Below are 15,928 nucleotides of genomic sequence, written 5' to 3' on the forward strand. Positions count from 1 at the left end.
ATTGGGGTTTCCAATGGTACAGGTGTGCGTCATAATAATAAAGCATAAACAAAAAAAGGCAACTTGCCTATAAGTGCCCGTATGCTGCGGTTCTTCTGTCAGAACCGCCAAAGATCATCGCTCATGCGTCATGTCCAATAAAAATGAGTCAACGCCGGGTCCGTCTAATCATGAATAATAATACAAATGTGGATGTGTTCAAAGCAATGGAATAACACCAACAAACAGGGCGCAAAAGACACCTGCAAAGACCGGAACCTTGGATCGGGCACTCGTACTACTCATCGTTGGTGTAGCACGAGGACCAGAAGGCGTGGCCGTGGCCGTGGGATTAGCAGCAATGTTGCCAGTTGGCTTGTTGGTGGTAGTCATAGTAGATTTCGATTTAGTCGAAGTGCTGGTTTTCGTGGCTATTCGAGTGGTGTTTCTCTGAATAGTCTCAATGCCAGAGCGGGAAAAGGCAACCGAAGAAGAATGCGAGAGTGCAAATGTAAAGCGGAAGGTAGACTGTGGAGAGAAAGATGCGGTCTTAGTGGTTGATTGCAAAACAGGGCTGACAGGTGTGTGGGAATTCTCACTGGTGGCGCCGCCTGGTGCCTGGATGCGACTGGAGCGCGACTCCCAGTCATACTGATAGCCCGTTGACGAGGCAGTCGGAGAGTCACTAGCCACCCAAGGCCAGACATTAGGGGTGACCCAGCTCGAGGTCTCTTTGTGTGTTCCGCTCCAAGGAACTGGGGCACCGTCTGCAGTAGCGGTGATGCTGGGTGCAGACTGAGTAGACGAGGGCTCCGCACCACTATTGCCATTGATCTTGCCTCCTTCAGAAATGATGGACTGCCATGAACCACTCGTGTCACCGTATTTGTATGAAGTTCCAGTGGAGTAGTCGGTCACAGTCATCTTTTTCAGGTACATCTTGAAGGGACCCTGGCTGTAATCCGTTTGGCCACCAGCCCAGTCTGCAAAAGCACAACTGTTAGCAACACACCTAAAATTGGAGGTCACGAATTACTTACCAATGGTACCCTGTGCGTTGTTCGAGTCACCACCAGCCCACACGCCGACCTTGACCATCATAGGAGTCTGAGGGTACTGGTTTGCGTCTGCCGACTCAGGAGTGATGGCCCGAACAGTCTCGCCATCGATTGCCCACACAATCTGGCTGCTGGTCCAGTCAATGGAGTAGGTGTGGAAGCTGTCTTGATTGCCTGGGTTGGAGTGGAAAGCGCCACGGTTGTAGGAGCTAGTATCTCCTTTGCCAAAGTAGTTGGACTGCACCTCGGTGCTCTTGCCGCCAAGCCATTCCCAGTCAAGTTCATCCAGATCATCGGACTGCAGAACTGCGCTGCTCACGATACCGGTTCCTGAGGCGACCTTGATAGTGAACTCCACACGGCCGAACATGATGTACCAGCCGGACTGGATCAGCGGGCCATCCCCCTGTTTGGAGATCGTAAAAGTTGCACCATTTGTCTCATCATATGTGACGGCCCCTGTCGACTTGAAGGCGTTCGAGGCACCACTTGTAAAGTCGAAAGTCTTGTCAGACTGCCCAAATGCGGGATCAGCGGGGCACGCTGATGACTGTTAGTACCTTGCTGACGTTGATACTGGACTGCACTTACATTTTTGGGTCGGGTTGCAGTCAGTGTATGTCTGGGCTGTCACCAACACCGTGGACGACAACAGGCCCAAGGCCGCAAGAGCAAACCGCATGGCGAAGGTAGAATGTATGCGAGCTTTGGGTACAGGTATCCAGTAAGGTAAAAGAAATTCACGCTTAGAAGAGATAATTGTAACAGGTGTAGGAGGAAGAAAGAAAAGGGGAGGAAGAAGAAGAAGGTAGAAATGAGCGACCTATCGGAGGGAAGGTGCAATGGCTCTAATTATATCACAAATGGAAGTGGCTGGGGGTGGAGAACGCCCGACTTTTGTGCCTCGTTTCGTGTTTGGGCTCTGCCGCCTTTTCTTGGAGCTTCCTTAGATCTTCCTTGGATTTCTTGGACTTTGAAATTGTAATGCATCATCTGATGAAGTCAGGAATGTATCTCATACATCGAGTGTTCTGTGTCACCTGACCCAAAATAACAGACTATCTCACGTGTCATTGAAATCCGGGCTGCAGTGAAGATATCAATATATCACATTGGACTACCATCAATAATCTACTCTGCTCTACTCTACTCTAGGCAAACTATGTTCACTAACATGACTCATATACACCGTACAGTTTCCTAAGAGAATCACTCCACCAGCCAACTTCGGACCCACTTTTGGGTCACTTTTTACTGTACACCATTTTTGGCCATCTTTGAGGAAGTTTCGAACTGTCTTAATTCCTTTTGCGTCTTGTTGAGTTCTGAGCCTGATTGGCCTTGTTATATACCCTGTACTCTATATATTTGGTCATGCCCTCAGGGGACGGGTCACCCAATCACATGTCCCTATGAAGTAACGGACCCACTTGCATCTATACCATCTCCGTCTTGAATCTAACCTTAGGTACTCACTCATGTACCCCTGCCATTAAAGGTGTCACAAGATTATATTCACAGGTATTCCCTCTTTCCGGCCTCCCGACAAGCTGTTAGCTAAAGGCGAGCGGCAGTATTATCCCTGCCTGCTGCACATGTACACTCCATAAATAAGTTAACTTTAACTTAAGTTAACTTATTACATGTCCGAAATATGACCTTGGATAGACGCACGATTTAAGTGCTCAACAGTACCGATTCCATAGTATATAGTTGTGTCCGGCTGGCCTAGACTACTGCTCAGGTAAATTCAACCGCCGATTTCTTTAGTGGGCGATTCATATAAAGAGACCGGCGCTATATATAAGCTATGATGATGTCATTGCAGAGACCCAGAGGCATACCAGATAATTGGCATGAGATCTCCGTTGTCCTCAAATGGTAGAGAGATGCTTGTCCTAGCGGATTTTTTTTCCCGCCCTCTCACGTATAGCACCGGAAATCCGACGCGAAGAACAGCCTGAAGGCACCGTATCCAAGCTCTGAGAGTTTAGGCGATAAAGAAGCTTTGCTTGGTCGTCCGCAAATAGCAACGTACTTTCATGGAAGAAAATAATTAACAAAGTTAAGCATCAAGGAACGCAGGGATTCACAAGTACGCCAGTTGGTTGCAAATACCACAGATAAGATCAATACATTTTAACAGATGAATGTGCAGGTGAGTGTCATCGGGCTTACCAAATAGTATCAGTCCTTATATACTGATATAAAAAGCAAATAGTATGGAAATGCATACCACAGCAGCACGCCCACCCAATTGCGACATACGTCTTGTTCGCGCCTTTTGGTGGTGTTGATCCGATTTAGTTCCTATCAGGGATAGCTTAAGCTCCTAATACATTGTAAAAAGCTATGAATGAGAAGTGATAATGGCTTTGATATAAGGGGTCCACAGGTTCATCAGGGATATCTTTCAGCTCACTTCAATCTTCGTTATAGTAGAAGAGATACATGGGGAGTCAGATATCTCATGAACGAATGTGACGATATCATTTAATTAGTGAGTGACAACCTTTTTTGTGCTTTGGTGAGGGCCGGAAGAGTCAAGCTGTCCGGCCCAGGTAGGTTCATCGGGGCATAGGGCTAATATTTCACATCAAGTTTGAGCTCACGAGAATCCATGAAACAATGCATTGCTGTGATTCCGAAAACCAAGAGCTTACCTTGGCTTTCCCGCTACCTTGGATATCCCTGCGCGGGACTCTCACAAGCTTCTTTTGTCTCAGCCTGCTGACTGCCGTCATAACAATCAATCTCATCCTCGTCACTATGCCCGAGGACATTCCTCTGACGCCCGAGGGCACCAGCCTGGCTGGCAAGACAGCACTTGTCACCGGTGGCAACAAGGGCCTTGGTTTCGAAGTTGCCAGGCAGTTCCTGCTGCTAAATGTTTCCCGCTTGATCATCACCGCACGCGACGAGGCCAAGGGCAGAGCCGCAGTGGCTGCCCTCAAGTCTGACCCGGAAGTTATCGCGGCCAGCTACCAAGACGAAACCGAGCCCAAGATCGAGTTCTTTCTGTTGAACCTCGATGACTACCAGTCCGGTGTCCTGTTTACCCGAAAGGTTAACGCGGAAATCCGTGAGCTCCATATCCTGGTCTTGAACGCCGGTATCAATATCTTTGAGTATCAAACCAGCAAGACCGGCCATGAGAAGATCATGCAAGGTAAGTCAACAGCCCTACAGGAAATCAGACCTAACAACAAACCAGTCAACTGCTACACCCACTTCCTCATCGTACTCACCCTGATGTCCCTGCTACGCAAGACTTCCAAGAAATACTATACCCCGAGCCGCATCACCTTCGTGGGTTCCTACAGCCAGGACCAGCACAGTTTCGAGGAGATCCCAATTCCCGCTAGCCAGAGCATCATGGATTACTACGACGACAAGACCATCTTTCGCCGTTTCAGACGATACCAGGATAGCAAATTTGTGGTCAACGCTTTTGTGCAGCAGCTGGCTCGTATCACGTCCTCTACTGAAGTCATCATCAACAATGTTTGCCCTGGTGTGGTTCAGACCAACCTGAACCAGACTGCGCCCCTTTGGTTCAAGCCTTTTATGTGGGCTTACACCAAGGTGTACAGACGGACTTTGCACGAGGGTGGTCGGATTATTGTCAAGGCTGCTGTGGTTGTTGGTAATGAGAGTCACGGTTTGTTTGTTCAGAACAGTCTAATGGATCAGTATGGGCTTGCTTTCCTTGCCATGAGGCCATGATACTAATTGAAAATAGGGGTGCGCCGTTCCTGGCGGGAGAAGCTGGTCGCCACTTCGGACAGGAGCTCTGGAATGAGGTTGTTGATGATGTTGAGAGAGTCTTCGCCCAGCCCCGAGTTTGATTGACAGAGGACTTACGCAAATTGACGACATGATGGAATGATGCGTGACGGAATGATGCGAACGGTAATTGCAGGGGAAAAGGGCCGGTCTAGGTCACTGGTTTTACTATGTATCATTATGGCAATACTGTATGTGGAGTAGGGGAAACCAGAGACTACTATATCGAAATGGACATTCTCTCTTCCAGTATCCTTGCATAGTGGCTGAGTAGAAATGGATAAAGGAGCTCAGATCGAGGTGCAAACGATAGCAGAAGCAGAAGCCCTTTCACCGCCACAAGGGAGGAATTAGCCGTGGAAGGGTTCTTTGTATGATCTGTCATGTTCGGGATTTCAAGCAGAAAGGAGTATACACCCGTTACACGTGAGATCTGGGCGTTTGAGCAGCTGAGCTGAGCTAGACTAACTAGCAACTAGTTATCTGCAGGGATGGTTACAGCCTGAAGTCAAGGCAGCCAATGGATCAAGAATGCAGATGTTAAGTGTCATATATCATACTTGGGAGCTCCACAGGTCAACTTCTGGGCACGGACAGCATCACGGACCATCCCCAGAGTATAGAAAATGTAAGAAATATAATTGATATAAGAAGTGTAAAAAGTATACAAAGCAAAAAGCATAGAAATAGAAGGAGAAGAAATAAAGAAAGAGGAGGTTTCAGAGAAGGTTCTTTCATCACGTCGGGACCAACGATTTCTCCCGCCTTTGTCATCCCCACTCAATCCTGGACCTCGAGATACTGTACTTCCCTGCATGCGCCCGGGTTACCCTTGATTTGCCCACCCATCTCATCTAATTTGCCCTATTTCACCCTCTCGACTTGCGCTGGTCACGGCTTTTCAGGCGTCTCCTTGCGCCCCGCCCGAACCCGAACCCACGCTGTCATCCCCCGTCGATCTCTACAACTCCACGATCCCCGAATGCCCTCCACGCTTCCTTACAGCTTTTGAACCTATTACCGCGTCGCCGGAGACGACCTCCGCACAGCGCCAGTACTCGAGACAGCAGAATCGATACACGTTGCAGCTCCGATCCTCCACACCTCCCGGGCATCATCAGCGTCATTCATGCTGAACTGCTCCGGGATTCTCATACAACCCAAGATACAGCTGGCTGCAACTTGATCAGGGCCGCGGTGGGAATCGGCCGAATCACAGAGCCGCCATGCCGGTGCGGGAGCGCCCCCATTCCGAGAATCGCCAGGGTTCGGGGAGCTCTGGTAACAGTTGGATATCACAGGAGACTGTGCGGCATCCCGAGAACCAACCTGGCGATCCGAGCAAACCCTCTGCTGGTAATCGCAATGCCGACCCTTTCCCTGGTTCTTTGACAATGGACACCAAGTAAGCTCCTCCACCCTTTGAGATACCCCGCGGGATTTTTTCAGCACCACGGGGAATTATCTCCAAGCTTTGAAAGAAGGAGCTCATTGATTTTTTGCTAGATCGGACCCTTCGAGACCCCCACAGATTAACTGGGGGACAAATCTGTGGTCATGGAACTCCCCCGAAATCTCCCCTACCGAACAGCGCAAGGCTTCCGGCTTCAGCGACCATCGCGAGGCTTTATCTGTACCCAGTAATCAAGACGGTCCGTCTCAATCCTCCTCCACGAGTCCCCGACCTCCACCTCTCAACGCGTCTCGCCTTGCCTCCGATGATATCGAGTCGATCGCCCCATGGAGTACAGGTCCAGGAAGTGGACCCCCCGATGCTCCCGGCACGTTTTACAACGACTACTCCGAACATGAAGCTTCCCCTGCGTCGTTCTCGTTTCGTCCCATGACTGGACGGACAATCGCCAGCGAACCTGCCGAGTTTGAATACCATGGAGAACCGCGACGGCCATCTGCTGCGAGCGCAACCACTGTGAGTAGCTCGGGTTCGAGATCTAGCATCAGTCAGAAGCTTCGGAAGAAGCATTTGAAAGGTCTACTCGGGGATGACTATCCCTCGCCTGGAGAGCGCGAGGCTACCGACGATGGTTCCCAAAATCCGCCCAGTAAGCGTGGCGGGCTAGTCGATCAGCTGAAGGCGCGAGAGCGAGCGAACTCGGATGGTTCCCGGCCACCCGATGGCTCTGGATCACACCGTCCTCAAAGGCCACGAGCAGCTACGCCTTTGCCCTCAAGTGACATCACTCCATGGGACTATCAGAGCATCAATGATGTTTCACAGTATGGAGAAGCGCCAGTGCGTCACGTTCCAATCGGACCCAATGGGGAGCGTCTTGATCCTCCTGATATCGGTGCTTCAGGGGGCAACTCCAGCCGGCGAGGACACGGCAGGCATCGTCCTTCGCGAAGCAAAGACGAGAAGCCGACTCTTGCTGGTGACCTAGCCGGCTATCAAAATCGGCCGGCTACGGGCACAGATGATATTTCCTTACGTCCGTTTAACGAGAACTACTTAGCATCATCGTCGACACTCGGTGGCCGATCTACAAGTCCAACTCCCAGCGTCCGAAGTGCATACCGTGATCGCGACAACGATCAGAACTCAGGACACCCCAGAATTGGTGGTTTCATCAAAAGGGTTTTCGGCCATGGATCGAAACCGCACGACAAGTCGAGGACCTCTTCTCCTCCTCCTAAAAGGGGTAGGCAGGGAAGTATTGAAGGGAACACGCCTTCTCGTCATGTGGAATCGACAGACTCCGACCGGAAGAAAGAGTCCGGTAAGGGCCTTATTACAGGACGAAAACTCGGTCCTCGTCGTGTCTTTACCAATCAAGGTGGCGACTCTCACAGCACCAACAAAGATGACAGGAATCAAGAGAACAAGCATTTCTTCCCACTTGACGTCGATATGGGTGATTTGAAGGGAATCGTTCGTTCAGCTTCGCCAAACACTATGAAGCGTGGAGTCGATGGGATGACCACACCGCGTGATGAAAATGCAACTGAAAAGCCATGGAATGCCCCAGACAGCTGGCATGTCAGGGGACCGGCTGACCTTACCGTGGACCAAGGCTATTTCGGCCCTCGCGAGCGTGAAGTCTCGTTCTTCATTCGAATCTTCCGGATCGATTCAACCTTCGCCACGCTATCAGCTGGTGTTAACGCGACTGTATCTGAGATTCTCTTGATGCTTGGTCGGAAATCTTTCTTGCAGGATCACCTCAACAATTACGAGATTGTTCTACGAAAGAACGACCTTTCACGGCAGCTTGATCACAATGAACGGCCAATCCAGATGCAGAAGCGACTACTCGAACAAGTTGGTTACACGGACAAGGACCGGATTGAGGATATTGGCCGTGAAGACCACAGTTATCTCTGTCGGTTCATTTTCCTGCCGACTAAACTTAGCGGCTACAGCAGTCTTGAGAGTGACCCCGGATTCAACAAGGTGCAAAAGTTCAGCCATGTGGACCTCCAGGGCCGCAGCCTTGTCACAATTCCGATTACGCTATACGCTAAATCCTCCGAAATCATCTCGCTGAATTTATCGAGGAACTTGTCATTGGATGTTCCGAAAGACTTCATTCAAAGCTGCATTAATCTGCGGGAGATCAAGTTCATCGGAAATGAAGCCTCGCAGCTCCCACAAAGTTTCAGTCTGGCAGGCCGGCTGACATACTTGGATATTTCCAACAACTGTTTGGAGGAACTGAGTCACGCACATCTCGATCGGCTGACCGGTCTTGTAAGCATCAAGATGGCCAACAACCGATTGACCGAGTTGCCCAGCTATTTCGCAAACTTCCATGCCCTGCGAAGCTTGACTATGTCATCAAACGGATTCAAGGTCTTCCCCGAGTTCATCTGCAACTTGAAGAGTCTAGTTGATCTCGATATCAGCTTCAATGGCATCGAAGAACTACCCAACATTGGCCGCTTGGTGACCCTCGAACGCCTGTGGATCACAAATAACAACCTCAGTGGGTCTCTGGATGAGTCCTTCCGGGACTTGGTGAACCTCAAGGAACTGGATGCTCGCTTCAATGCCATCACCAATATCGATAATCTCTCTTCTCTCCCACGGCTGGAGCAGGTCTCCTTCGGTCACAACCTAATATCGCGCTTCAAGTGCTCGTTCCCAAAATTGCGCAGTTTACATCTGGACCACTGCCCTCTGACACACTTTGATGTTGATGCTCCCATGCCGACATTGACATCTCTCAACCTTGCATCCGGCAAGCTTGCACAGTTCCGGGACACCATATTCGAAAACTGCCCTAATGTGACCAAGCTCGTTCTCGATAAAAACCACCTCTCTTCCGTCTCGCCCCAGGTTGGCAAATTGCGCCGACTGGAACATTTCAGCATGATCAAAAACCCTCTTGCTTCTTTGCCTGCAACCATCGGTTGCCTCGTGGAACTCAAGCACCTGAATCTGAGAGAATGCAATTTGACGTCTCTCCCATCAGAGATTTGGCATTGTGCGAAGCTAGAAGTGCTCAATATCTCTTCGAACATCTTGTCCACATTCCCCAAGTATGGTGCTTCGCCGCCCTTGGTGCCTGGTGAGCCCGCCCCCACACCCACGACTACACCGGGTATCCCAGGCAGCCCCAACTATGAGGACATTGGGCCACTGGACGAACCAGATCTGCGTCGACCTAGTCAAGCCTCCAATGGTAATGGTGTTATGAACTCCGTTTCACCCAATGGGTCACATCGGAATCCTTCCACCGCGACTTCTGTTTCACAGCAAGGTGGTGATAGAAAGGTATCGGCTGCGTCGCGCTCATTCACAGATCCAAATTCCGCCTCTCGGAAGGACTCGAATTTCTCCCAGCAGATGGCAATGACATTCGCTGCATCTCTTCGAACACTCTCCCTTGCTGACAACAGACTTGAAGATGATGTTTTCCGAGAATTGTCTTTGCTCCCTGAGCTGCGCGTTGTTAATCTGTCCTACAATGACCTGACGGAACTGCCTCAAGGAATTCTTAAGAGATGGCCAATGATTTCTGAACTCTACCTTTCCGGTAACGAGTTGACTTCTCTCCCGTCTGATGACCTGGAAGAGGGAAGTAATCTCAAGATCCTCCATATCAATGCGAACAGGTTCCAGGTCTTGCCTGCAGAGCTTTGCAAGGTCAGCAAGCTCTCGATCCTTGATGTTGGAAGCAACGGATTGAAGTACAACGTATCCAACTGGCCTTATGATTGGAACTGGAACTGGAATCGCAACCTTAAATACCTGAACTTCTCGGGTAACAAGCGCCTGGAAATCAAGCCTAATATCGCGTCACTGGGTCCACCGGCTGCCAATGGTGCTGACTTGACGGACTTCAACTCTCTGACCCATCTCCGGGTCCTGGGACTGATGGATGTCACCCTTACGATTCCTACGATCCCCGAAGAAACGGAAGATCGACGTGTGCGAACTTCTGCCTCGCTGGCTGGTACACTTGCCTATGGTATGGCAGACTCTCTCGGACGAACCGAGCATTTGTCCATCATCGATATGATCGTTCCACGGTTGAAGCAGGACAATGTGGAAACACTGGTGGGTATGTTTGACGGACAGACGCTTTCTAGTGGTGGTTCTCGGGTAGCGAAATACTTGCATGAGAACTTCACTCCCACCTTTTCTTTTGAGCTTAAGAAGCTTCAACGGGATCAGGATGAGACACCGCTAGATGCGCTGAGGCGGGCATTCCTCGCCTTGAACAAGAACATGGCAGGATCTGCCTACCGATCGATTGGTGACCGTGAAGTCAGACAGTATCACAGAGGCTCTACTGCAGCCAAGATGCTCAACCCGGCTGACATTCAATCCGGCGGCGTTGCCACTGTCCTGTACCTGAACAACATGGACTTATATGCCGCCAATGTCGGCGATGCTCAAGCCATCTTGATCAAGTCGGATGGTTCGATGCGTTATCTGACACAGAATCATGACCCCGCGGAACCAAACGAGCGCGCGCGCATTCGTGCTGCAGGAGGCTTCGTATCGCGTAACGGCAAGCTGAATGATGTGCTCCCCGTGTCAAGATGTTTCGGGCATTTCACCATGATGCCTGCTGTCATTGCGGCTCCTTCCACAATGCATTGCACTTTGACGGAACAGGATGAGATGATCGTCTTGGCATCGAAGGAACTCTGGGACTATGTCACGCCCGGGGTCGTGGTCGATATCACCAGGAGAGAACAACCAGATTTGATGTTCGCCGCTCAAAAATTGCGTGACCTGGCGATCTCCTTTGGTGCTACCAATAAGCTCATGGTTATGATTTTGGGAGTTGGTGAACTCCAAAAGCGACGACCGAAGCCTCGTCCTTCGCTCAACACTGGATCATCTACCTTTGCTGAGGATCAGATTATCCCAACTGCCAAGCGTCCCAAGAAGCGCGATGGTCCTGGTGATTCGCGACTTGCTCGCTTTGACTTTGTTGATGCTCCAGTCGGTGAATTGGCTATCATGTTCACTGATATCAAAAAATCTACAAGTCTGTGGGAGGTCTGTCCAGATGCCATGCGCTCTGCTATTCAAATCCACAACGACATTCTACGCCGACAGCTTGGTATCTTCGGTGGCTACGAGGTCAAGACAGAGGGTGATGCCTTCATGGTAGCTTTCTCGACCACAACTGCCGCCCTGCTCTGGTGTTTCAACTGTCAAAACCAGTTGCTCGAAGCAGAATGGCCTACTGAGATCCTTGATCAGCCGCAATGTCGAGTCGTGGTCGACATGGACAATAACGTTATCTTCCGTGGTCTGTCCGTTCGCATGGGAGGTCACTGGGGCGAGCCAGTATGCGAAAAAGACCCGGTCACCAACCGAATGGACTATTTCGGTCCCATGGTGAATCGTGCCTCGCGTATCTCCGCTGTCGCCGACGGAGGACAAATCTTTGTCTCGTCGGATTTCATGAGCGACATACATCGCAACCTGGAGATCTTCGCTGATGCAGAACGGTCTGCCTCCACCAGCTCAGCTGACAGCCACCCTCGTGGTGATAGCCTTGGACATAACATCCGCCGCGAGCTGACCCAGCTGAACAGCCAAGGTTTCGTCATCAAGGACCAAGGTGAACGGAAGTTGAAGGGCCTGGAGAACCCAGAGCCCCTCTACCTTGTCTATCCTTCGGTACTTTCTGGTCGCATGATCTCTTCGGAAGATACCCAGGAACGCGACGATCCTGGTACAACCATGAACCCGAACAACCAGTTGGACATCCAGACAAATGTCATTTGGCGTGTCTGGGAGGTAACTCTCCGTCTCGAGCGACTCTGTGGCGCTCTTGAAAACCCCAGGGAACCAGCCCTTGGAGAGCCTAATGTTGCCTTGTTCAATATGGTCAAGAGACATGGTGGTGAATTGAACGACTCGACTGTTCTCAGCTTAGTAGATCAGCAAGTCACTCGTATTGAGGTACGTCGAGATCTTTCCCTGCCGTTGATCCTCCCCATTCTAACAGCATCTAGGTTACCGTTAACACTCTCTCACTGCGACACATGATGCGCCCCTTCAAACCAGGCGATAAACTCAAGGACCATGCTGTCCCCATCAACGACGTCCTCCAACAACTTCGAACCCAACTCGCCGAATTCCAAGCTCTGAAGGAGTCGCTGGCCATTGGTGCTGCAGGCATCACCGACGGACCACAGCCACAGTACAACAGTCCCGCCCCGCCCCCTTCAGAAGGCATGGATAGCGGCATCGCCACTCCCTCTCCATCTTTCCTCCACCTCCCTGGCGATACTGCTCGCAATTCTGACACGAACCGTCGCAGTCAATGATCCGTGCCATTCATACTTTCTCTTGTTTTAATTCCATGGTATTTGTTTTCTGGTTTTGCTTTCTCTTCTGACTTTCTTATATGTTCTTCTTCTTTCTTGTAGTTTGTGTTTTGGCTTTTTGTGGGCGGCGTCTCACTGGCGGATGGGAGTATGCAAATTTGTTTTATACAGCATTATGGCATGGGGCCACGGTGATAGTTTCGGTTTCTTATTTGCTTTTTACTTGCTGTTTTTGGGGGTTGTCTTTGGCTTGGACAGAGAATATATGTTACAGTCTATATGATAATCATGAACATTTTGCCTGTAAGCTTGCTCACCTATTGATCGAGATAGTATTGTTTCTTATAGCTGTCAGTTCCCCCTTACTGCCAACGAAGCTCTCTATACTCCGTTACAAGATTTAAGACGTAGCTGGAGTACTCTATAACGTTACTCAAATCAAACGGTCACGTGAGAACTGTTTGTGTTGCGTCATTGGCGTCATGTTTTCTTCCAAGTTGACACTCAACTCCTAGATGAATTTATACCCAGACATCTTCTAAAGTCATCATATCTCTTTTTGATTTTCTTTGATAACTCATCGCAAGTATAACCTGGTCCGCCTTGTCCATTTTTTGCGCCCCGCCTGTTGCCCTGGCTACCACCTCAACGAGCCAGACAAGCGTTATTACACCTCGGCCAAAACAACACCAACGCACGAAATCCCTGTTACTCCAGTCAAAATTCGAAAAGGGAGCGACGGGTGGCATTCCACTCGCGTATTGAAATCCCACCCAACCATACACCGCGCGACACGCTCGGTATCACTTGTTACAAAAATTCTACGTCGCTAATCCCAGTGATCACCGCGGTCGGGCTCTGTGCAGGCAGATAGCCAAGGTCGCACACCAAACCACACAAAATGGCCGACGAGCTAGATTACCTCTATCCAGACTTCGATCTGACGACTCTCACCGTCCCCCGTCTCCGATCCATTCTCGTCAACCACGACATCGCCTACCCTGCCTCAGCGAAGAAGGCCCAACTGGTCGGCATCCTTCAAGATGAGGTCCTCCCTCAAGCGCGGAAGATCCTGCGCGACCGCGAACGGGTTCGACGGACAAGTGCCGGAATCACAGACATGAGCAGCCGCTCGACGTCGGTAGCCAGCGACGCGAACGACAGGGAATCCATGCCTCCACCAGCAACGCCGTCGTCAGTCGCATCTACAAGTCGCGGACAAAGGGGCACATCGCGACGCAGCACGCGGCACTCAACGGCCGATTTCGACGATGGACTTGCCCCGGCTACTCCTGCCACCGCTAAGAGCTCGAAGCGAACAAGTGTTGCTCGATCAGTGGGCAAGCATGCCCGCACGTCCGACACGGAAACCAACGACGACATGCTCGCTACTCCCATTGCTACTGGCCGTGCTTCGCCTCGCAAATCTACTGCGCGGAAGCTCCGGCGGAGTGAGGTTCTCCCGTCTACTGAGGTCGAGGAGCACACACCGGGCATCAAGTCGGAACCACATGATGATAGTGGGTTTACGAATGACAACCCGTTTCAAAGTGGCAGTCCTTCTGAGGCTCCTCGGAGTACCAGGGCGAGCTACGATAGTAGACGGAAGAGTGCTTCGCGCTTATCTACTGAAAGCCCAGCTCGGGGTCGTGGGCTTCGGTCTCGGAAATCAGCTACTCCTTCTACTAGCTTGAGGCAGGAGGATGGCTACCAGGCTCCTAAGCGGGATTCCTTTGATTTCGCTTCTAAATTGCAGCCTCCGCAAGAGGAAAGTGGGGAAGAGGAGGAAGAGGAGGAAGAGGAAGATGAGGAGAGTGATATGAGCGCCGGCGAAGAATTCACACCGGAAGAGCAGCTAGCCATGGAGAACGAACAGTATGCGCCACAGATTCAAGTTCGACGACGGCGACCACAGAAGCAAGGAACCGTGGCCCGGTTGGCTCCTTGGCTTGTCATTCTTTTGCTGGCCGGCAGCTTCGGTGCCTGGTGGCGTCGAGAGAAGCTTGAGATTGGGTACTGTGGCCTTGGGAAGCCCACCTGGTCACTGGCCGAGACAAAGGTTCCCGAATGGGCCAATGTGTTGGAACCTCGGTGCGAGCCGTGCCCAAGCCACGCCTTCTGCTACCCAGACTTTGAAGTCCGCTGTGAGAATGATTTCCTTCTCAAGCCCCATCCTCTCTCCCTAGGAGGCCTTGTGCCCTTGCCGCCTACATGTGAACCCGACAGTGAAAAGGCGCGCCGCGTGAAGGCGGTTGCTGATAAAGCTGTTGAGGAGCTCCGTGAGCGCCGCGCCAAGTGGGAATGTGGCCAGCTCAAGGAGGATGGCAAGGATGCTCGTTCTCCTGATATCAGCGAGCCCGATCTGAAGGAAGAGGTTGCTAAGAAGCGCCGCAAGGGCTTGACTGACAACGAGTTTGATGAGCTGTGGAAGGGCGCGATCGGAGAAGTCATTGACAAAGATGAAGTTGTCAGCAAGACCAAGCAGTAAGTTTCCCAACCCAGGAGGATCTTTCATATCTCCTTAGCTATGCTTATCGCTGTGGATATCCAAATCCAACAGCATATCTTACAAAGATCTGGTTCTGACATTGTGTCCCGGAACTAACAGAGGTGCCTTCGCAATTACAGACCTTCCGGTGACCTCGTCCTCTCCTCTACCTCCATCGCACGGCTCCCAATCACATGCGCCATCCGCCGTCACTTCCGACTCGCTCTCGTCGCGTATCGATTCCCTATTTCACTTCTAGTTCTGGTCATTGGTCTTATCGGTTATGCGCGCGCGCGTGTTCTAGCCCGCCGCTCTGATATGGCTCGTGTGCCAGAGCTGGTCGCTACGACTCTGGACCGTCTTTCCACCCAGGCTGCACTGTATGCCCATGGCAACGCTAAAGAGCCCTACATTGCCATTGGCCAACTCCGAGACGACGTCCTGCGGTTTGAACTCCAAGGCAAGCGCCGCGAGGAGCTCTGGCGTCGTGTCCGCAGCTTTGTTGAAGGCAACGCTAATGTCCGCGCCGCCGTCCGTGAAGGACGCAGCGGTGATGTTTCTCGATCCTGGGAGTGGATCGGTGGGATTAACCCTGTCAGTTCCCCGGAGCAGAGTTCCAGCCGAGAGAGTGTACGGTTCTCCCTTGGTTCTCCGCCTGATAATGCCGCGGCGAGCCCTCATACCCCTTCGGGCGAAATTAAACCGGAAACCGTTTCGAGCCCAAGAGAATCCCGCCGCTGGGACGAGGGTCGTCCGATCTACTGAACACCCAGACTCTGAAGAACCTTGGCACTCATGCACGCAGCTGGGCTGTTTTCGTTTTGATATCCCACCCCGTTATTTCTTTTTTACGAATGCG

The 15,928-nt window shown here is 51.2% G+C and overlaps 4 protein-coding genes across 4 annotated transcripts; 3 read left to right on the forward strand and 1 right to left on the reverse strand.

Moving 5' to 3' along the window:
* Nucleotides 1-198: 198 nt before the first annotated feature.
* Nucleotides 199-1,719, reverse strand: PENARI_c018G06672 (glycoside hydrolase family 16 protein; the record flags this gene model as incomplete). Its single annotated transcript, XM_022634586.1, has 3 exons — nt 199-962; nt 1,020-1,580; nt 1,629-1,719. 3 exons carry the CDS (start codon nt 1,717-1,719, stop codon nt 199-201), a joined length of 1,416 nt encoding a protein of 471 aa, XP_022485593.1.
* A 2,087-nt stretch (nt 1,720-3,806) lies between these two features.
* PENARI_c018G09912 (uncharacterized protein) lies at nt 3,807-4,885 on the forward strand (the record flags this gene model as incomplete). Its single annotated transcript, XM_022634645.1, has 3 exons — nt 3,807-4,206; nt 4,252-4,729; nt 4,780-4,885. The coding sequence occupies 3 exons, from the start codon at nt 3,807-3,809 to the stop codon at nt 4,883-4,885; spliced, it is 984 nt and encodes a 327-aa protein (XP_022485662.1).
* Nucleotides 4,886-6,049: 1,164 nt separating this feature from the next.
* acyA (adenylate cyclase acyA) lies at nt 6,050-12,581 on the forward strand (the record flags this gene model as incomplete). The annotated part of the gene is made up of 3 exons (XM_022634572.1): nt 6,050-6,228; nt 6,330-12,213; nt 12,267-12,581. The coding sequence occupies 3 exons, from the start codon at nt 6,050-6,052 to the stop codon at nt 12,579-12,581; spliced, it is 6,378 nt and encodes a 2,125-aa protein (XP_022485576.1).
* Nucleotides 12,582-13,482: 901 nt separating this feature from the next.
* PENARI_c018G07763 (putative sister chromatid separation protein (Src1)) lies at nt 13,483-15,834 on the forward strand (the record flags this gene model as incomplete). Its single annotated transcript, XM_022634603.1, has 2 exons — nt 13,483-15,065; nt 15,210-15,834. 2 exons carry the CDS (start codon nt 13,483-13,485, stop codon nt 15,832-15,834), a joined length of 2,208 nt encoding a protein of 735 aa, XP_022485574.1.
* Nucleotides 15,835-15,928: the final 94 nt, after the last annotated feature.

Source organism: Penicillium arizonense (assembly GCF_001773325.1).
Source record: "Penicillium arizonense strain CBS 141311 chromosome Unknown PENARI_contig018, whole genome shotgun sequence".
Classification (NCBI taxonomy): domain Eukaryota; kingdom Fungi; phylum Ascomycota; class Eurotiomycetes; order Eurotiales; family Aspergillaceae; genus Penicillium; species Penicillium arizonense.